Here is a 23,639-nt window from a genome sequence, read left to right on the forward strand (position 1 = left end):
TTTTATTACATTCAGTTTTTTGCGTTCCGTTTGCTATCCGTATGCGAAACCTTTCATTTTTAATGAGTCCCCCAAAAAAACGGAAGTTACTCCGTATGCATTCCATTTCCGTATTTCTGTATTTCCATTCCGTTCAAAGATAGAACATGTCCGTGACTCCATTCAAGTCAATGGTTTTGAAAAAAACTGAATGCATATGGAATGCATCCGTATGTCATCCGTATCCATTCCGTTTTTCCGGAACCATCTATTGAAAAATTTATGCCTAGCCCAATTTTTTGATGTAATTACTGTATACAAATATTAAATGCTTCCGTTTGCGATCCGCAAAAAAATTGATCACAAACGGAAGCGCAACGGAAACAGAAACACTACCGTAAAAAAACGGCCCGTGAATAATGGCCTGCAAAACCATACGGTCGTGTGCAAGAGGCCTAAGAAAGACAAAAAATGCCACCTAATGAACATCAGTGGTCACTGAATGGTAATGAACATTGTGTGTCCCGCAATGCGTATTTCCCATACACCTGGAGATGGAATTTGTATTGCAAAAAAAAAAGGTTGCAAAACTCTTCGCAAAAAAGAAATGCAAAATGCGCGACTAAAAAACTACATGTGAAAGCAGGCTAAAGAAATTTCTATACGGGTTAATCCATACAATTATTTTGCTGAACACCATTTTTAAAGCAATGAATGCAGTTATTTCCATTACAGCGATACAATGGCATATAATCATTCAGTGTTCTCCAAGAAGTCCAAGTCTCGGGATTTCCTGCATCATACCGAAACACTTTTCCAAATGCAAATACCTTGTCTTGGGGGATATTAGTCACTGACTGAAGTAGGTTAATAATATTATAATTTCCATTAGGTCTGATGCATTTTGTTATACATGGGGAGTTCAGAGAATAAAATATGGCGCAACCAACAACAGGTTCTTTCCCCAGCAGCTTTCTAATCGGGGAATTATTATCAGGGGTTAACAAGCGATATTCGGAATGGTCAGTGTAATGCTCATGTTCTAAGAATGAAGCGGCCACCATTCGATTTCCTTCATAAATCCCATAATTATTTACTTTCTGGTACAAGTCGTCAGCGTCTTCATTTTTCAGGGCTTCCCGCAAGACTTGATTGGTTAAACCTCTGTTGCATTCGTCTGCAGTGAACCTGACAAAGTAGGCATACTGATAATTAAAATCTCTGCAAGAAAACAAGAACAAACATGTCATGTCAAGAAGGTACATTTAGTGTAGCAGAATTCACTACTCCCATGGAATCTCAGGACATCTTCCTAGTGGTAAGAAACCATTATTCGTGTAATACACACAGTTCCTGTCCAGAAAAAACTACATAGTCTGAAACGCGTTGTTGTGTACAAAAAAATGTTCGTTACAACTAAGATGTCTTGAGATCCCATGGGAGCGGTGCTGCTAAAAAAAAAAAAAAAAGGATCCTGTTCTGAAACTGATCATTTTGAAACAAAGTATCTCAAACCTAACCCAGCAAAGAGGAACAATAGGATAGGCTCTGCACTGTCAGCCCCTGATCCTAACCCAGCAAAGAGTATCAATAGGATAGGCTCAGCACTGTCAGTCCCTGATCCTAACCCAGCAAAGAGGAACAATAGGAAAGGCTCAGCACTGTCAGCCCCTGATCCTAACCCAGCAAAGAGGAACAATAGGGTAGGCTCAGCACTGTCAGTCCCTGATCCTAACCCAGCAAAGAGGAACAATAGGAAAGGCTCAGCACTGTCAGCCCCTGATCCTAACCCAGCAAAGAGGAACAATAGGATAGGCTCAGCACTGTCAGCCCCAGATCCTAACCCAGCAAAGAGGGAACAATAGGATAGGCTCAGCACTATCAGCCCCTGATCCTAACCCAGCAAAGAGGAACAATAGGATATGCTCAGCGCTGTCAGCCCCTGATCCTAACCCAGCAAAGAGGAACAATAGGATAGGCTCAGCGCTGTCAGCCCCTGATCCTAACCCAGCAAAGAGGAACAATAGGATAGGCTCAGCACTGTCAGCCCCTGATCCTAACCCAGCAAAGAGGAACAATAGGATAGGCTCAGGACTGTCAGCCCCTGATCCTAACCCAGCAAAGAGGAACAATAGGATAGGCTCAGCACTGTCGGCCCCTGATCCTAACCCAGCAAAGAGGAACAATAGGATAGGCTCAGCGCTGTCAGCCCCTGATCTTAACCCAGCAAAGAGGAACAATGGGGAAGGCTCCTTACTGACCACTGTACTAACCAGTGTTTTGCTTCCTATTGCACAACCATAATGGGTGAATGACCTTGATCACTCCACCCAGTATTGGACTGGCGTGCCTATGGCCCACCAGTAAAATTCATAATGGTGGTCTAATGTACAGGTAAAAGCAAATCTTACCTGCTCACACAGACAGCAGCAAGATGCTACAAGATGATTGATTATGGAGGTCCTGCACTTACTTCAAGATTGGAGGTCGTTGGGGAAAGAGAATGCTGGTGGGTCTACCTCTATACCTAGAAGTAATCTCAGCCACCCTTTGCATCTACGTGCTGTATAATTATAACAATAATAATAGTAATAGTAATTTTCTAAATAATCTGCCCAGTGTTTTTTATATGAGCATAGATTGGTTGAGGTGCTGTGCGCTGCACTCAGTCTGCTGTATCATGTGCCAGTTGTGCAGGGAGTGGGGGGCTAGGGAACCCCATTGCTCAGGGGCACAACAGGGGATTTACCTGTAGCCCTGAGGGCCAGTCCGAGCCTGAGTCTTCCTCATTTCTGGATGAATCTGCCCATGTTTTTCATTATAAGTTGCGCATATACAACAGAATATAGCAATTTCTAGAATATAAAGAAAATAGTAGATAGCCCGTCCCAGGATGGCGACTAATAGAAAATGCATCCACTTAACAGCAGAGTTCTTGTTCCAGAATCTGTATCTAGAAATATCCATGAAAATTACCCAGCGGAATTAGGAATAACAGTTGTAATGTAAAGGCATCAGCTATTTCCAATACACAATATACCCAGGACAAACCAACATGGAGGTCCCTTTGTCTGTTGGCCTACTTTCGCAGTTTGCAGTTCTCTGCTACCCTACTGAGTGCAGGGCACAGTGCGGTGAGACGGCTTCCCTTTCATCCCCCCCCCCCCATTACACTGTACATTTATGTACAGTGCTTCAATGTGAGCATTGACTGTGAGTGTAGCAGGGGCCGATCTCCGCTACACTGGTGAGTTGGTGGCGCGGCATTGTTCTCCCTTAAAGAGGAACTTTCATCGCTCCAAACATTGTAAGCTAACTATCAGCCATGTAGAGCGGTCTCCTGGGATCTCACTGCACTTACTATTATTCCAGGGCGCAGCTCCGTTCTCCCGCTATGTCCCCTGGTATTTTCGCTTACTTGGTAACATTGGGAGGAGCCTGCCCTTTTTCTCCTAGGCGTCTCCTTCTCACAGACTGTAGCGCTGTCCAATCGCAGCGCAGAGCTCACAGCCTGGGAGTTTTGTTCCCCCGGAATAATAGTAAGTGCATTGAGATCCCAGGGCGCCGCTTTACACAGCCTGAAAGTTATCTTACAATGTTTGGACAGATGAAAGGTCCTCCAGCTTGAGAGGGAGGGCCAGAGTGTCCTCTACAGTACAAACAATTTGGTGTCAAGCACTCCTCTATTGGCCCACATAAATACCATACTTTCCGGACTATAAGATGCACTCCAGGTTTATACAGTACAAAATTATAAAACCTTCCCTGGTGGTTTAATGAAGTGAAGAGGTCTAGATTAGTAACTTTAAGACACAGCACTGCTGCATACACATTTTACAAACACATTCTGGCCCCTCCCACTCGTGACATCATTAAAGGTCCTGTAGATTCAAATCATTGTGGTTTTTATCTCCTTTCACTAACACCTTTCAGTATGGAGGTGGCTGTGTTCCTCTTCAAGTTCGCACACCGCCTACCTGCACTGATCATACAGATGGGTGCCAGGCAGGGAGAGAGAGAAGTGCGCAGAGGCACAGCTCTGCTGGATCATAAAAGGCTATGGACACCTTGGGAGGCATTTTTTTATGATCGCATGTTACTCATTTTTTGCTAAAAATATTTTTTTCAGTTGGGCTTTATTAAAAATACTGTCACAAATGGTTAACAGTTTTTCTAGATGTGTGGCTGGTACTTACACTTCGATCATCTAATAACCCTTCTCTCTAAACTACTGAGAGGCCATAAACACTTACTTAAGCCACATTCTTATCAGTAAAATAAGGACTGAGCTATGAGTGTTTAGGAGGTCAGAGAGCAGAGATAAGGAGTCCATCTGCTCCTGGTCTGACAGAAAAGACAGAAAATCCAGTAGGGCATCTCAGTTCTTTACAGAAAAAAGGACTCAATTTTTTTTTTTTTTAAAGACCAATTAAAAAAATACATATATTTTTAGCTCAAAATGAGTACAATGCAATAATAATAAATAAAAAACGACCCCAAAGGTGTACATAGACTTTAGGCCAGGGCTACATGACGACATGTGTTGCGCAACATTTTGTCGTACCGATGTCGCACAACAATTTATATAATGATAGTCTATGGTGTCACACTGCGAAGTGCGACATGCTGCGACTGTGACACGACAGTAGCAAAATATCCATCCAAAATGGATATTTCTGCGACTGCTGCTTCACAGCATGTTGCAGTGCGACACCGTAGACTATCATTATAAAAATTGTCGAGCGACATTGGTGCAACATCAATGTCGTGCAACACATGTTGCAGTGTAGTTGTGCCCTATGTGCACTTATTGTCGTGTGACACATTTTGTCGTGTAGCCCTAGCTTTAAGAAAGCATTCAGCAGGGAAAATGCCAGCGCATATCATGTGACCATCCAACCAAATGGCAGTATTTTAGTATTTGGGTCACAAACCGACACAGGACTAGGGTTGTTTTGGGTATCGATACCTTTGTCTGGTTTAGACCTCGATACCGGGATTTGCCTTTTTTTGATACTAGGCTTCGCTATTGCACAGTCTAGTATCAGAAAACAAATATTTAGACAGCACTCCTTTGTTGGTGATAATTAAATGATTTTATTTCATGTTATTTCAGCCGGAATAGGTGGTTTTGTCAGTTGCAACGTTTCAGGCGTAATAATCGCCCTTCATCAGGCACTCTGAGGACCACACTAGGTAGACAGCCATTTTTTGGGGTTTGGCTGGTATAATTCTCTACTCTGCCAATATAAGACATAAAAATCTTGAGCCAGGAAGTTGAGGTTCGAGTGGAGGAGGAGGCGGGTGTGGCGGTGCAGGCGATGAGGCGGAGGAGGCAGCCAACATTTTTTTTATTTTTTTTATGTTTAAAAAATTATAATATTTAATACATTTTTTTTTTGTTTGTTTCTGGAGGCCCCAAAACATTGGGAAATGGCAAATAGAACACACAAAGTGTGCTGCAGTATAACAATGGCTAGGTGCACCTGGTATACCTGTCTACTCTTGCAATAAAAGACTTAATAATTTTGAGCCAGGAGGCAGAGGTCCATGTAAAGGAGGAAGTAGCCAACCCTTTTTATTTTATTTAATTTTATTTTATTTAATGGCACATTGCCTGAAGAACTGCTACACCAGGGAACTCCTTTGAGCTGTGGGCAGTAGCAGGCATACTGGCAAGGGGCTGGCCACTCTGCTTTTGCACCCTGCTCCCTGTTTTGCTGTGCGGCTGGCTCTACATGACCCTTTCCTCTTCCTCTTCCTCAGAACTGCACTCCTCACTGGCATGACATAGAGTCCATGTGGGGTCTAGGACCTCATCATCCTCCCCATCTTCTATCACCCACTCCTCACCCCTGCCCTCCTTGTCGGTCTGAACACTGCAGAAAGCCACAGCAGTTGACACCTGTGTTTCTGTCACCGCCAGCTCTGTGAGAAGGTCTGTTAGATGTTCTTCGCTACCTCTTTCATGAAGTTCTTTGTTTTGGTTTCACTTTGTCATCTCCTTTTCTTCTCCCAGCTGTCATCTATTTGCACTGATTGTCTCCCTATATATTCCCTCCCATACTGCCTCACTTTGCGGTTTAGTCTTCTTCCTGGATTTGTTGTTCACTGCTGGATGCTCCTTCTCCTGATTCCTCAGATAAATCTGTTTCCTTTATTTGTGTTTACTTGCTGGCTTGATTGTAGGTGACCCTGACTCCGTCCGTATTAAGTGCAGGGAGCCGGTGGTCGTGTCCCCTCACTTTTATAGGGTTTTCATAGTATAAGGTACGTGGACATGCAATCGTCTACCATAAAGATCTTTGCATGGGCATAGCAGTCAGGGAGAGCTCTAGGGGTTTTATAGGGCTCACCCATATGCTCCTTAGTTTGGGATCAAGCCAGTCAGATGTTTATTTATAAGTTCCAGCTTTCTGCAACACCATCAGTGACAGTTTCATCATTGTTATCAGAGCCATGCTGTGGTGTTTCTCACATGTCCTCATCCTCAAACATAAGTGGTTGAGCATCAGTGCACTCAATCTTTTCCACTTCTGGGGCAGGGCTAGTTGGATGGTCCACGGAAACCCCGCTAGCAGAGTCAGCAAAAGATATAAGTGACTGCTGCATGCCTTGGGGCTCAGAGTGCTTGGGTTTTGTGCAAGGGTTTGAGGTGGAAGACAGATGCCTATGGGCCGCCTGTGCCTACTCTGCGCCTTCAGCAGTGGACCAGGTGGAAGACAATGTGAAGGAACTGGAGGCCCTGTCAGCCACCCAATCTACTACCGCCTCTACTTGTTTTGGCCTCACCATTCATAGAGCGGTATTCAGGCCTACAAAATGACGCAGAACGTCCTGTTGCCTGCGTGCACCAGAGGAAGGTGTTTCATTTGTTAGTGTAGCTGGCACAGATCAATAGCGTCCTCTCCCTGCAGCAGAAGCTCCAGTAGCACCACGGCCACGTCTCTTATATGATGCTCTCCTCATTTTTTTTCAGTCACCCAACAAATTGGCTGACAGACGAACAATTGTATTCCTGTGTCATGGGTGCAAATGAAGTGTTTTGCACCCCAAAAAATGGCTGCAGTGGTAGCTGGAGAGTAAAGGTGCTGGAATGCCGCGGCAGAGATCAGGTAAGTATGATTCCGTCTGCAGGTCTAGACATGCTGGTAAGGTCCCCTAGAAAGACCCCTGAGGGTGAACACACCCTTACAGGTCCTAATTATGGACATCCGTATTGAGCATTATTGGGGCATTGAGATGATAATTACAGATTCCTGTAATCAGGACCATCCAATTGACAGCCGCATGCAACCTAATGGAGGATATATATTTTTTTTACCTGAATGTGTGTTTTTATCTATTTTTTGTGCAACATTGAGAGCTTTGTTACCAAATTCACATCATTCCTGTAACTGAGCACCATTGCTGGCCACCAGACTCCTAAAAAAAAGTAAGCCAAATAGATTTCTTATTCTTTCAAAAAGGTTAAAATCTATGCATTAGCAATAGGAAGGAGCCACCACACAGAAGTGAATGGGAGGGCTTCTTGTAATTACACCTGCTTACCTCTTCGATGTCAACAGTGAGTAGGTAAACAATGAAGAGAAGGCAAGTGCTTGCATGAAAACAGCCTTCTTTTTAACCCGTAAAGGATGTCCGTGACTTAAGGACCAGGAGGTGCACCCGCCCGATCTGCAACAGGAGTCCGGCAGTCACTCATAGACAGACCCCTGCTGCATGCGCCAGCATCCGTGAAATCACCGATCCCGGCGCATTAACTCAGCGCTGACCGCAGCACATCCGATGTCATTGCGGGTATTGGAGCTGTCATTCCGGTCCCCGTGCTGCTGTGACGGGGACCCGATGGAATGGAAGGCAGCCCGATGCCTTCCTTAGGCATCGTGACTGCCTTCTGGGAGAGCCTGTGAGATCCAGCCCTCTGGATCTCAAAGGCAGAAAGGCTGTAAGTGTATTACACTGGTAATACACTTACAGCCAATGCATCAAAGTACAGAAGTTTTGTGATGCATTGTAAAGGGGATCAGACCCCCAAAAGTTGAAGTCCCAGAGTGGGACAAAAAATAAAGTGTAAAAAAATTAAAAAAATAAAGTTTTACAAAAAGAATAAAAAGTTTCAAGTAAAAAGAAAAGCGTCCTTTTCCCAAAATAAAGTTCCCAAGCGATCAAAAAGGTGTATGTCACGCAAAATAGAACCAATCTAACCGTGACCTCATCCTGCAAAAATGATACCCTAGGACAATTGCCCAAAATTTTTTTTAAAAATATGGCTCTCAAACTATGAAGACACTAAAACATGATTTTTTTAATTTAAAAAATGCTGTTATTGTGTAAAACTTAAGTATGTAAATTAAAGTATACATATTAGGTATCTCCACATCCATAACAACCTGCTCTATAAAAATATCACATAACCTAACCACCGTAAAAAAAAAAAAAACGTCATATACACCCTAAAATAGTGCCAATAAAACCATCATCTCATCCCGAAAAAAATTACCCCTTACACAAGACAGTTGCCCAAAAAAAAAAAAAAAACTACGGCTTTCAGAATGTGGAGACACAAAAAAATCATTTAAAGAAAATGCTTTATTATGTAAAACTGAAACAAACAACCAAAAAAGTAGTCATATTTGGTATTGTCGCATCTGTAACAACATGCTCTATAAAAATACCACATGATCCAACCTTTCAGATAAACTTTGTAAATAACAAAAAAATGAAACAGCAAAACAGCTATTTTATGTTACCTTGCCTTACAAAAAGTGTAATATAGAGCAACCAAAAATCATATGTACCCTAAAATAGTACCAACAAAACTGCCACCTTATCCTGTTATTTCCAAAATGGGGTCACTTTTTTGGAGTTTCTACTCTAGGGGTGAATCAGGGGGACTTCAAATGGGACATGGTGTAAAAAAAAAACAGTCCATTAAAATCTGCCTCACAAAAACCATATGGCATTCTTTTCCTTCTCAATGCCGTGTGCCTGTACAGCAGTTTACAACCACATATGGGGTGTTTCTGTAAACTACCGAATCAGGGCCATACATTTTTAGTTTTGTTTGGCTTTTAACCCTTGCTTTGTAACTGGAAAAAATGGATTAAAATAGAAAATCTGCCAAAAAAGTGAAATTTTGAAATGTTATCTCTATTTTCCATTAATTCTTGTGGAACACCTAAAGGGTTAACAAAGTTTGCAAAATCAGTTTTGTATAAATTGAGGGGTGTATTTTCTAAAATGGGGTCACTTTTTTAAAGTTTATACTCTGGGGGTGCATCAGGGGGTCTTCAAATGTGACATGGCAGCTTAAAATTATCCCAGTGAAATCTCCTTTCCAAAAACCATATGGCGTTCCTTTCCTTTTACTTAATACCATGTGCCCATACAGCAGTTTACTACCACATATGGGGTGTTTCTGTAACCTACAGAATCAGGGCAATAAATATTGAGTTTTGTTTGGCTGTTAACCCTTGCTTTGTTAGTGTGAAAAAAATTATTAAAGTGGAAAATCTTGGGTGTTTTTTAATAACAGAATATAACAGCAGTATCTAACGCGTGTATTTCACACTGACAAAGGCAGCAAAAGCTGCAAATTTAGTATTTTGCCCATTAAGGGTGTTTTCTTAAACCCAGAAAATTATTGCAGTATTTTAAGCTTATATTTATCTAACGCGTGTATTTCACACTGACAGATGCAGCAAAGGCTGAAATTTTAGATTTTGCACACAAAGGGTGTTTTCTTAAACCCAGAAAATTATTGCAGTATTTCAAGCTTGTATTTAACACTGACAGTTGCAGCAAACGCCGCAAATTTAGTATTTTGCCCAAAATGGGTGTTTTTTTAATAACAGAATAAAACAGCAGTATCTAACGTGTGTATTTCACACTCACAGATGCAAAAGCTGAAAATGTTTTATTTTGCCCAAAAAGTGTTTTGTTTTTAAACCCAGACAATTATTGCAGTATTTCAAGCTTATATTTTACACTGACAAATGCTGCAAAGGCACCAGATGTAGGATATTGCCAAAAATGTGTGTTTTTTGTATACCCAGGAAATTATTGCAGTATTTCAAGCTTGTATTTCACTGTCACAAATGCATATATGCTGTGCTGGTGCACTGAAATTGCATAAAATGGCCCCCTCCGACCACCTAATTAACAGACGGATAAAAGTCATTCTTCTGTGTCACTGGGGTCAGGGCAGGGTAAAAAGATTGTGCACTGCACCTACAAAACAAAATCTAGGTACATCACTTCAGATTAAAGGTTCTTTCCTATTCTCTCCCTCACAGCAGCAGCATCATATCCCTACACTAATCAGAGAAGAGTGACATGCAGCGCTACGTGACTCCAGATTATATAGAGGCTGGGTCTCATGCTGCACTGGCTAATCACAGCCATGACATTAGTAGGCATGGCTGTGATGGCTTCTAAGGGTACACAAGTTAAACACCTGTTGATTGGCGGCTCTGAAGCTTTTCAAAAAGTGCCATTAAATCGCTGAACACCGAACTCGAACCTGAACTTTTATTTAAAAGTTTGGGTCTGGGGTCCAAAAATCCTAAAGTACTAACCCAAACTTTACAGTTTGGGTTCGCTCAACCCTTCTCATGAACAGTGCCATCTATTGGTTTTATAGTCTTATGACAAGACTATTACTTTTGTCATAAGACTATGAAACCAATAGATGACACTGTTCATCTTGTTGGGGCGCAAGTAAGTGGGGCACACTGCTCAACAGAGTCCACACACCATGTAGCACTCAGCCTATAATAGCCTGCGCTAACACTGAGGTGTATATCGGATTGCTGCTATCATTCACACATCTTCTAGCACTTTATCTGTGGTAATATAAGCTTGCTAGGGTGTATCTGATGACTATTGCATGCTTGTAATGACTCATGAACAGCGCCATCTATTGGTTTCATAGACTTATGACAAGACTATGAATCCAATAGCTGGCGCTGTTCATGAGTAGTGTAGATTGTGAATATTCTAATCGTGAATTGTTATTGTGAATTGTCCATGCAAAAGGCTACACTAATAGTCTTGTCATAAGACTATAAAGCCAATAGATGGAGCAGTTCATGACTCATTAACAGCTCCATCTATTGGTTTCACAGTCTTATGACAAGACTATTACTCTTGTCATAAGATTATGAAACCAATAGATGGCGCTGTTCATGAGTAGTGTAAATTGCAGATTTTCCATGCAAATGGTTTTTCAGCTGAGAAACAAAGCAGATTCTGCTCATTTGCATGTCTTTCCCATATGCCCATGTTTATGCAAAATCGTTTTTAGATGACAAAACTGTATAGAAAGGTTATTGAATATTTTGTTAGGACAAACTTTTTGTCTCCCTAATAATATTAATAGATCTAGGTGTGCAGGTCCACCCAAGCCATCCAACAGATCTGAAGTAACTTTGAGGCTTACAGGCTCTCAGTCAGATGAGAGCTGGTTTAGAATGTATCATAGTGCACAAGGCTGCTATTGTAACGTATGCTGACTAAGCCTGTTATCTGTCTCATGGATAGATTGATGGCTTTCACATACATGGCTTTTGGCATATAGACTTTGTGTGGTTATCTATTGTATCTCGTAGATAATAGGAGTCCAAGATGCATCTAGCTATCCTCTTAATGCTGTTTCCAAACCATTTTGATGGGGTTTCCATCAATTTTTAACCTGCCTGGGGTTCTCATACTGACTTCTATTGTGCTTGGGTGCTTGGTAGAGCACATGAGCATAAAGATGTGTTTGGCCAGAGCACACGAGCACTTTGGTGCTCGATCAACACTACTAAGTATGTATCATCACTGTGTCATTGAGTATTATTAAATATATAATGCAAGTCTACGAGATATGAAAACTTTAACTTTGTATTTGTTTGGGCTTAGTTTCTCTACTCCACCCCTCCCATTAGGAGGGTCTAGTTCAGCTAAAAACTGCATATAGGGGGAGCAGTTAGAGTCCCTAGTGTTCTGCAGTTAGGGAACAGTGCTTAGAAAAATATGTGATTTGTACTCAGAGGGAGTCTTTAAAACCTTTCTAGATCTACAATAGGAATTTTGCCTACCCGGCACTAGCCTCTTTAAATACTTCCATGCCTGTGTTACATGCCTATGTAGAGAAATTTGGAAGAGGTAAGATCAAGGTAGAATATGGAGAAATTGAAAAAATTGCTAGACAAACAGTTTTATATAAAACAGTATCTTCGTTTTATTTAGTGCTTTCCGTCTCAACTGGCCTCCCCGCTGACCAGAGCTTTGGCAAGCTGGCAGAAGGACATTCCCAGATTAGAGGACAGGCATGAGAGGGAGCTTATGCATAATTGGAGGAATACAGTCACATGTGCCAGAGATCAGTTGATACAAGTCAAATGGATACACCGTGTTTATTTAACCCTAGTCCGACTAGAACGAATGTTAAATAGCTCTTTATGTACGAGGTGTAATGGAGAGATTGGCACCTTGATCCGTATGATCTGTGATTGAACGATAATTGCAGAGTTTTTATCAGGGGTCCATGAGTTCTCAAATTTGAAGCTAGGATTGCCGTTGGTATATTCCCCTGAAAATAGCTTGTTAGGATTGGTTAATGATCTGTTGCAAACCAAATGCTCTAGAATCAGTGTTGAGCGCGAATATTAGAAAAGCAAATTTTTATCTCGAATATCGCAACTTCGAGAATTGAAGATTATGCTAGCGCTAGTGTACTTATAATCTTAATTTTAGTAATGACAGGAGGCGAGTATTTTGCATTAAACTCTCTTTACTTACTCCACAGCAGTAAAGAAACAGTTAAAACAGTAACCAATCAAAATGCAATAGGAGGTAATATATTCTGAGCCGTGAGACTCCTCCTCCTCTTTCGCATGCTACATCAGAAAAACTGGACAAACTAAAGTCAATGTCTCTTAAACCACGAACCACCGAACGAACTCCTTGTCCTGTAACTGTAAAGCATGAAGAAAATCCGGAGTGAACTGTAACCGGAATCAAAAGACCTTCTGTCCGCACTCAGATCTCCGTGAGACGAAGTCCGATCGACACGAAGAAACTCCCTGAAGTTGGACCGGAAACCTCAAGCATTTATACTGAAAAACAATGTGAAATGGGTTAGGAACCGAAACTGAACCTGCTTGCAGGCATGACCCACATAAAATGACAGTAAATGACATCACTTAAAAGGATCTTGGCTGCTAAAACGCAAAAGGAAGTGAAACCATATACTTACCCACGAGCACTTACCAAGGGTGGGAAAGAGGTGGGAAAATACTCGCCTCCTGTCATTACTAAAATTAAGATTATAAGTACACTAGCGCTAGCATAATCTTCAATTTTACCACATGACAGGAGGCTTCGTATTTTGCATTTTTAACGCTGATTCACAAGACACATAGCCGCCCCCGTGCTTGGACGAAAGTAGAATGTCCTGAAGGTAGACTCCCTCGACCAGTCCGCCGAATGTAGGATGACTGTCAGAGAAGCGCCTGCCGAGAAGGCCGAGGAAGCAGCCGCCGCACGAACTGAATGTGCCCCAAAACAGGGGTCCACGCCCGCCAGAGACAGAAGCCACCGTATCCACCTGGCGAGTGTAGTAGTTGAGACGGGAACGTTCGGTAGGACACCAAAAGCTGTCCCGAGGCAGAAGTTCGAAGCGCGGAAGTGACATCAACGTACCGAGTAAGGGTAGAAACGACCCAAAGTTGCGGTTCTGAGGCAAAGAAGGGATAAAAGACCGACCTAGAGTTGGACTTGGTACGTCTAGACACCCGAAAGGTAACTCCCTCCGGAGAGACCGAAAAGGCGTCGACGTCGAAAGCCCGTACGTCCGAAACTCGACGAAAGGAAACGAGGCAAAGTAACAAAGTCAACTTGGCCGACAGTTGTCTTAGAGAGAGGGAGGTATTAGTCGGCCAATCTCTCAGAAACTGAAGAACCAAGGCCACATCCCAGAGCCGAGAATATCTGGGGTCCGGAGGTCTCTGCAACCTTATACCCCTAAGTAAACGGCAAACAAGTGGATCCCTACCGATTGGGATACCAAGAGAGGGAACGTGCGCCGCCGAAATAGCGGAGCGCACCACGTTGAGAGAACGATAGGAGCGGCCCAAAGAGAACAAATGTGACAGAAAATTCCATATGGCGGTCACAGGTGCCGTAAATGGATCGAAGTCCCGTTCACAGCACCAAGAGGACCAGGAACCCCAAGCTGATAAGTAACATCTTCTAGTTCCAGGAGCCCAGGAGTCCCATATGAGGTCTCTAGCTGCCTGCGATAAATCGCTGGTCTGCCAGGCTCCCCGGAAAGAGCCCAAGCCACCAGAAGGAGACGGCCCTCGAGTACCAGGGGATGCGGATTCCCTCTCTGGTCCGTGAGGAGCATCGGGAAAGACGGTAGAAGCAACGGATCGATGTAGGAGAGCTCCAGAAGGTCCGGGAACCACGGTTGATTCCGCCAAAGCGGAGCGACGAGCAGGAGAGAAATGCGTTGATTCCTCAGGAATTGAATTGTCCGTGCGATCATGCTGAAAGGTATTCTGCCTTGAGTGAAATGTTGCAGGGAAGGCAGAAGTCGAAGATCTCCTTCGTCACCTCCGACAGTAGACGGGAACGGGCTCCGCCCAGGCGGTTGATCTAGCGGACAGCCGAGATGTTGTCCATCCGCAAGAGAATACAGCAATGTGACTTGTCCTTCGCCAGACTGCGGATAGCGAACGACCCCACCAACAGTTCCAGGCAGTTGATGTGGAGAAGACTCTCTTGAGCGGTCCAGGCGCCTCCTGTTGATCTGCCTCCGCCCGTCGCGCCCCAGCCCCAAAGGCTGGCGTCCGACTCCAAAACGACGTCGGGAGAGCTCCCGAAGATGGCTCGGCCGTTCCAACGGTCCCGGGAGAAATGGCCTGAATGGAAGCGGATAGTAGACCTACGATCCGAGCCAGAGTACGGAGTGGAATGGAGAAGCAGCGGATGACTCTGCGCAATTCCTTCTTGATAGCCGCGATCTTCGTCGCTGATAAGCGTAGTGTGCTGGACCTGGAGTCTATCTCGAATCCCAGAAACTGGACAGTCTGAGTCGGGGACAACTCCGACTTCAAGAAGTTCACCACGAACCCTAGGGAGGTCAGGAAGTCGACGGTAAAACGTGTGTGCCGAGTCAGTCCGGACCTGTCGTCGCAAAACAGAAGCAGGTCGTCCAGGTATATAATGCACCGAATCCCTTGAGCACGAAGATGTGCGACCACAGGCTTCAGCAACTTGGTGAAACACCACGGGCTGAACTGAGGCCGAAAGGGAGGCACGTGAACTGCCATGGTCGACCTTGCCACAGGAATCTGAGGAAACGTCGGCAGGTCGAGTGGACCGGTACCGACAAGTACGCGTCTTTGAGGTCCAGTCTCGTGAACCAATCTCCGTCTCGAAGGAGGTCCCTCAGAAGGTGTATGCCCTCCATCTTGAATGCCTGTATCGCACGTAGGAGTTGAGCTTTTTTTAAGTTTAAGACTGGTCTGAAATCCCCGGTCTTTGTCTTCACCAAGAAAAGATTGCTGAAAAAGCCTCCCTGATAGTGTGCGGGCTCCACCGCACCCTTGGAGTGGAGGTCTAGTAGCTCGTTTGCTATCAACCTGTAGTCCTCTGCGGAGCAGAGAAAAGGATGCGGCAGGATCGACTGGTCTGGACGTCCCACGAAGTCTATGACGTAACCCTGTACCGTCTGAAGTATCCATGCGTCCGACGATATAGCCGCCCAGTTCTGAAAACAAAGGGAAATACGACCTGCTGTATGAGTGAAGAGGTACCTGCAACCAGTGACGACTTACCGATGGAGTTGAAGCGAGCCCTGCCCCGGGCACGTGATCCACGACCTCTGTCGGCTCCTCTGGTGAAGGAGAAAGGCTGTCTATAGCCTGTTTCTGGGTAGAACGGTTGAGGCCTTTGAGAACTGGGGCCCGAAGGCCAGAATCGGCTGGCTGCTCGGCCTCTGTGGCGGCCGGCCCTTCCAAAAACACCCCTTTGGGAGTTGGCTCGGAAGACCCGCTTCATGGAGGTCTGTGCTTTGTTAAGCGAGGTAAAGACATTCACATGTCTATTGAGCTCCTTCAGAAAAGTCTCACCAAATAGCTTGCCCTGTGCCAGAGGTCCTAGTTCTTTGGTGCCCAATTCCACCAATTTTCCGTCAAGACGGAGTAATGCTGCTTTCCTCCTCTCAGAAGAGAGGGCTACGTTGGCGTTGCCTACAAAGCAGAAGCACCGTTGAGCCCATTCTCTAATGTCGTGAGCCCATTCACGAACCATATTAGCGTCAAACTCCTCTGATCGCGCTAGGGCATCATCCGCCAAATACAAAATGCGGGAAAGTGGACCAATGGAGTCCAACAGCTTATCCTGCACGCCGTGGAATGCCTTCTCAACCCCTTTGCGAGGGTCCTGACCACCCCTAGACATAAAGGTGGTCATGATCTGGTCGAACTCCGGAGTTTGCGCCACGAAGTCGGGTAACAGAGGGCGAGGGCATTCGGATCGTAAACGGTTGCGAATCGTTTTGTCCATAGGTTTGCGTAGCCATAGGTGCATAAACTTTGCGAGGTGATCCGGAGGCGTCCAGTTCCCAGAACGTGGATGACGGATGTTTCTCGGATCGAAGAGACGTTGGCCGGAGGGGTCCAGGATGGTTTCCTCATCCTCCAGCAGTGGCGCCGAGTCGTCGGGTAGCTGAGCGGTTTCGAGAAAGGTGCCCTTTTGGTCACCGGAAAACGCGCCCTCATCTGAGCCCCAGGCGTCCTCCGGAACGTCGGAGTCCGCGGCCTGCCACGAGTCCAGAATATTCATGGACGGAGAAAGCTTATCCTCCTCGTCCGAGGAGTATTGATGTTCAGGCGAGGGAGCGAGAGGAGACGGTTTTTCGCGCTTGGCGGGGGCCTTGCCCCTGTCCGGATTAGCAGAGCCCTTCTCTCCTTTCCAATGGCGTTTTTGTGGCCGAGAGTCGGCACGAACCTGTGACTCCGAAGCCTCGGAATCGTAGTCCTGTTGCGGGACCTCAGCGAGGTCATCTGGCCTATCAGCCGCCGTCAGAATTCTGGAGAAAGCCTTCTCCATCGAGGCAGCAACTGCCTCATTAATCATGGCCTGAAGCTGTGCAGCGTTCTGGTCTATTGTCCAACAACACCCTGGCACAGGGTAGTATAAAGTATATAGAGATGGTACCAGCAGTACCTATAACCCCAGCAGGGTAAATTGGGATTTTTACACTGGGCAGCACCGAGGAATAGAGGATGTATAGAGATGGTACCAGCAGTACCTATAACCCCAGCAGGGTAAATTGGGATTTTTACACTGGGCAGCACCCAGGAATAGAGGATGTATAGAGATGGTACCAGCAGTACCTATAACCCCAGCAGGGTAAATTGGGATTTTTACACTGGGCAGCACCCAGGAATAGAGGATGTATGTCTGACACCTCTGTAGCAGCAGCAATTTCGGGGCGACACCCCAAAGCCCAGGGAATGAACCCTGCAGTGGTGAGGCCTGGACAAACGGCCACAGATTTGAGAGCCCTGCCTGGTCGTCTGACAGGCTTATGCGATCCGAGCTGTGAAGGAGGAGAGACACAGTGAGGGCTCTGACACGGAGCACAATATCAAATAGTAAGAGGAAATGGTTGTAATGGACTTACCGCAAAAACCGAGCACTGAGGACATGGAGTCTCTATCCAAAATGGCGGCCACAGTTCTCGCGAGATGCGAGTATAATTCCCGCCGTTGCCGCGAGCGAAAATTTGCCGCGACGCGATATTCGCAGATGGGGTGAACGTTACCCCTTACCATAATCCTTTGGGGGGGGGGGGGTGCTAGTAAATAAATAAATAAATAAATTGGCTAGTAAAGCTTATCCTCCACGTCCGAGTGAGAAGGCCAGACAGGGACGGGAGACCAAACTGAGGAGAAAATTTCTTGCTTGAGCCACAAACCCCCCAAAATGTAGTAGTAGACATTAAATATTACCACAAGGATAGATAGAAAAACATTCAAATGGAAATACGTAACCCCAAAAGCCTTATAATTGGGAGAGCAGAAACTCTGACCTGTCTGTCTGATGGAGCAGTAAAGAAAGAGGAGGAGGAGTCTCACGGCTCAAAATATATTACCTCCTATTGCATTTTGATTGGTTACTGTTTTAACTGTTTCTTTACTGCTGTGGAGTAAGTAAAGAGAGTTTAATGCAAAATACGAAGCCTCCTGTCATGTGGTAAAATTTGTGAATATTTAGAATATAGTGCTATATATTAGTTTTTCGAATATTCGTCATTTTATTCCATCTGAAATGAACACTGAACACTGTTTACTTCAGATGGAAACAAATGACGAATATTCTAAAAAACAAATATATAGCACTATATTCAATATAGTGCTATACGGTATATTCGTTTTTTATAGAGATGGGACGGGGAATTCGTCGAATCCACGAATCCCACGAATCTTGCTCTTGGATTCGTACAGCGCGGGACACAGACCAGAAGAGGCCTGCAGCGGAGGTAAGTAAAAGTGTTTTTTTTTTTATCTGTTACTGGCACATTGGCAAGGGGGAGAGGTGAGAGGCACTATGATACTACTGGCACATTTGGGGTGGAGAAGGCACTATGATACTGGCACATTATGGGGGAGATGGCACTATAATACTGGCACATTATGGGGGGAGATGGCACTATGATACTGGCACTTTATGGGGGGAGATGGCACTATGATACTGGCACATTGGGGTGAGATGGCACTATGATACTGGCACTCTATGGGGGGAGATGGCACTATGATACTGGCACATTATGGGGGGAGATGGCACTATGATACTGGCACATGAGGGAGATGGCACTATGATACTGGCACATGGGGGGAGATGGCACTATGATACTGGCACATTATGGGGGGAGATGGCACTATAATACTGGCACATTGGGGGGGAGATGGCACTATGATACTGGCACATTATGGGGGTAGATGGCACTATGATACTGGCACATTATGGGGGGAGATGGCACTATGATACTGGCACATTATGGGGGTAGATGGCACTATGATACTGGCACATGGGGGTAGATGGCACTATGATACTGGCACATTATGGGGGGAGATGGCACTATGATACTGGCACATTGGGGGGGAGATGGCACTATGATACTGGCACATTATGGTGGAGATGGCACTATGATACTGGCACATTGGGGGAGATGGCACTATGATACTGGCACATTGGGGGGGAGATGGCACTATGATACTGGCACATTGGGGGAGGGGGAGATGGCACTATGATACCGGCACATGGGGGGGAGAGGCACTTCGCACTTGATACTGGCACATGTGGGGGGGGGGAGGCACTTGATACTGGCACATGATTAGGGGGGCATCTATGGGGACACTTACTAGCACATTATTGGGTGGCACTGTGGGGCCATTTCTTATTGGCACATTATTGGGGGCACTATGGGGGCATCTACTGAGGCCACAAAGAAGGGGTATTTTATATAGGGGGCTCTGTGTGGTACTAGCATTATCAGGGGTATTATCTGTTTCTGCAGTAAAGTATTGGGGAGCACAGCGGCACAGTATTGGGGGTGGTAGGATAATTTGTCCAGAAGATGCGAGGATGATGGAAAAGTAGTAAACTAAGATTTTTTTTGTCAAACTGCAGAGACGAAAAATGGCTGAAAAATGGTGTCTGGTCTGAAGGTCTGAAAGGAGAAGATGAGGAAAGAAACCATCTACATCAAAGGAGACGTCACTGGATGTAAGAGGTATGTAGCACTGTATTACCCTATATTTTTGTAGTGATAGGAGCAGTGGCGTAATGATCGCGGTCATAAAGGGTGCGACCGTGACTGGGGGGTGGAGGCGAAGGTTCAGACAAACTGACGCGGTCTGACTTTGTTTCTTACACCGTTCACACAATTATGTACAGGATTCGTAGGATTCGAGATTCGAAAGATTCAATATATTCGAGAATATTTTCTATAGTGCTATATATTCGTTTTTGAGCCACGCCTGTATTTGATCGCGTAATATTAGCATATTACGCGATCATTACCTTGCCGATTTTCGAGTAAAAAAAAGAATGTAGAATATAATGAATATTCAACGAATATTCTACAAAATATTTGCGAAATATCGCAAATTTGAATATTGCACCTGCCGCTCATCACTATCTAGGATACTATATCGACTTCTAATGTTCTATGCTAGGAAGTCTATCCTGCTGAACTGGAAGCCCCCTAAATCCCCCTTAGTCCAACATTGGATGCAACTTATCAAAGCGGCCTTGCCAATGTGCAAAATGACTCACCTTGCTAGAGGAAGTCCAGAGAGATTTGATAAAATATGGGGTATATGGTTAGCTGCTAGAACATCAGTAGCTTAGCTGAAGGTGGTGATCCTGCGGCGCTGCGGTGGTGTGTATGAGTGAGTGAATGGTATTTAAATCCATAATGCAACTCTCAAGAAGCAACGGCAAAACTACAGGCTCTGTCCCGATATTGTTGACTCACTGTTTGCGGGCCGCTGTCCCTATATTGTTGACTCACTGTTTGCGGGTCGCAGTATGGACATGAACCAGCTATGGTCGTGTGCCTCAGCCCTTATGCATATGATCCGTTTTTTTTAAAGATTCTGTAAAAAAACTGATCCTGTTGCATCAGTTGGCATCCGTTTGAGCCATTTCCGTCTGAGATACACGTACAATTTTTTAGACGTAAAACAAATAAATAACTGCGTGCAGAACTTTTTTTTTCTGCTCAAAAAAACTGATCTCAGGCAGAAATGGCTCAAACAGATGCTAACTGATGCAACAGGACTATTTTTTGTTAAAGGATCCTGTTCTTTTTTTATTTATTTTTTTGTTCTTCTGATGGATGGAGTCATACGTCACCACGCATAGGATTTCAGCTGAGATCTTCAGTCCCATCACAAGCAAATGGAGGAGGCAAATATGATTTTTTTGTTTTTTACACTATTTCAGGTCAATCTATAACTTGGCTTTGTGGCGAATCGAATTTATCCTTAAATTTGGATTGAATTCCACTTTGTGGGATTCGATTTGCTCCTCTAATCCTTATTAAAGAGACCGTTCTTTATTCTTACTAAACTGGCTTTTTATAGCTAAATTAGGTCATTGCCTCCATTATCTGCCGGACCTGCATCAGTTGTCCTGCCTTGCATCCCATCACCCCAAAAGATCAAGGTGACTTGAATAAAGAAAGGATGCACCCTCCGATCACTGCACGGCACCAGGGAGCGCCATGAACCACTACTACCCCTATCTGGGCCAACACTACCACTCCTCTCCTCCTCACAGCACCCCGCAGAGGGTCACTGCACAACCAATATTATTACAGTTTTAGTGTAACAGGCCTAGTGAGAGTTTACAGAAAGAAAAACAAAAACAGGATCCTGTTAAAAAAAAAAAACAGATCTTGTTGCATCAGTTTCGGCTCATGCACACAACCGACCATGCCCGTACTGTGGACCGCAAATTGTGGACACAGACCCATTCACTTGAATGGGGTTTTTGATCTGCATCCAACAGTCCTCACCGCAAAAAAGTTGTGCATTCACTACTCTCTTGCGGTACGGAAGCATGGACAGAAAACCCACGGAAGCACTCCGCAGGGCCTCTGTGGCCTTCAGATCTGTGCCTCCATTCCACACCGCACTGTACCTCCCGGATTGCGTACCCAATTAAGTGAATGGGACTGCATCCGTGATACTGTGAGCACACGGTCGCTGTCCCTATATTATTTACTCACTGTTTGCGGGCCACTGTACGGACATGGGCCAGCTATTAGCATTAGCCCTTATGCATAGAATTCATTTTTTTTGTAAGATCCTGTAGAAAAAACTGATCCTGTTGCATCATTTGGCATCCGTTTGAGCCATTTCCGTCTGAGATACGATTTTTAAAAAAAAAAACGGATCTCAGGCAGAAATGGCTCAAACAGATGCCAACTGATGCAACAGGACAATTCTTTGTTAAAGGATCCTGTTTTTTTTTTATTCTTCTGCTGGATTAGAAGAACGGAAAATGAAATGTTGGTATGAACTCCCCCTTAGTAGAACATTACTTCTACATGTGACATCCTGAGATTCCTGACTGATGTAAATCTCATCAGCTCCACACATCTACTTACTTGGCAAACTGCTGCTGGATGTAGTTATTTGCTCTTCTCACTTGTTCCTCGTTTAGTAGTGGAGTCACCGTCAGTGCACAGCTCCACAGGCAGAGCGCGGCCAGGAGAATGGGCCCCATCCTCATCTGCAACAGTAACAAAAAAACTATATAATAGCAGCAACATATATGTCTACATCATACAGTATACTGACACCTGACAGTGACCAGCAGTGACGATGGGTTCACAAACAGGACTGCAAATACAATAACCCGGTTCTCTGTGATGTCATCTGAGCTTTATGTAATATAATGTATTGTTACGCCACAGATAACACAGTGATAACTCTCTGAGTACAGCTAATGTAGTAGATGTCACCTGCAGTCCTATGTAACACCACAGATAACACAGTGATAACTCTGAGTACAGATAATGTAGTAGATGTCACCTGCAGTCCTATGTAACACCACAGATAACACAGCGATAACTCTCTGAGTACAGGTAATGTAGTAGATGTTACCTGCAGTCCTATGTAACACCACAGATACAGTTATAGCTCTCAGAGTACAGAAAATATAGTAGATGTCACCTGCAGTCCTATGTACCACCACAGATAACAGTTATAGCTCTCTGAGTACAGATAATGTAGTAGATGTCACCTGCAGTCCTATGTAACACCACAGATAACACAGTGATAACTCTGAGTACAGATAATATAGTAGATGTCACCTGCAGTCCTATGTACCACCACAGATAACAGTTATAGCTCTCTGAGTACAGATAATATAGTAGATGTCACCTGCAGTCCTATGTAGCACCACAGATAACACAGTGATAACTCTCTGAGTACAAATAATGTAGTAGATGTCATCTGCAGTCCTATGTAACAGCACAGATACCAGTGATAGCTCTCTGAGTTCATATAATGTAGTAGATGTCATCTGCAGTCCTATGTAACACCACAGATACTTCTCACAGTACACATATTGTAGTAGATGCTACCTATATAACTATATTAAAAACTGCCGGTCACCAGAGAGGGAGGCTTTTTTTTCTATAGTATGTAAGCATTGCAGGGTGGTCATAACCACTGAAAACGAGCAGTGTATAATGTGATGGCTGAAGACAACCCCTTTAAGTAACGTGAATATGGCCATTCTACATGGATGCTTGAGGACCTTTTACTACAAAAAATATGACCTATAAAATAATATCCCTTACTGGTAGGTCGCTACTGCAGGATTTAATCTCGCGCTCTCCTATCCCAACCTATATGTCTGTTTGGGGGAAAAATTGCCATATCCTAAAGAGATGACAGCTAGGGATGAGCGAACTCGAACTGTATAGTTCGGGTTCGTACCGAATTTTGGGGTGTCCGTGACACGGACCCGAACCCGGACATTTTCGTAAAAGTCCGGGTTCGGGTTCGGTGTTCGTCGCTTTCTTCGCGCTTTTGTGACGCTTTCTTGGCGCTTTTTGAAAGGCTGCAAAGCAGCCA

The 23,639-nt window shown here is 44.5% G+C and overlaps 1 protein-coding gene across 1 annotated transcript in view; it reads right to left on the reverse strand.

Moving 5' to 3' along the window:
* Positions 1 to 215: 215 nt before the first annotated feature.
* Positions 216 to 23,639, reverse strand: part of LOC122935597 — a 36,733-nt gene continuing 13,309 nt past the window's right edge. Inside the window, exons 2-3 of the mRNA XM_044291371.1 lie at positions 22,163 to 22,287; positions 216 to 1,200 (exon numbers count right to left, since the gene is read on the reverse strand). Of these exons, the coding sequence (XP_044147306.1) occupies positions 648 to 1,200; positions 22,163 to 22,287 (678 nt within the window). The 3' untranslated portion in view covers positions 216 to 647. The remainder of the gene's footprint in view (positions 1,201 to 22,162; positions 22,288 to 23,639) is intronic.

This window comes from Bufo gargarizans, chromosome 4 (assembly GCF_014858855.1).
Source record: "Bufo gargarizans isolate SCDJY-AF-19 chromosome 4, ASM1485885v1, whole genome shotgun sequence".
In the NCBI taxonomy this organism is placed as follows: domain Eukaryota; kingdom Metazoa; phylum Chordata; class Amphibia; order Anura; family Bufonidae; genus Bufo; species Bufo gargarizans.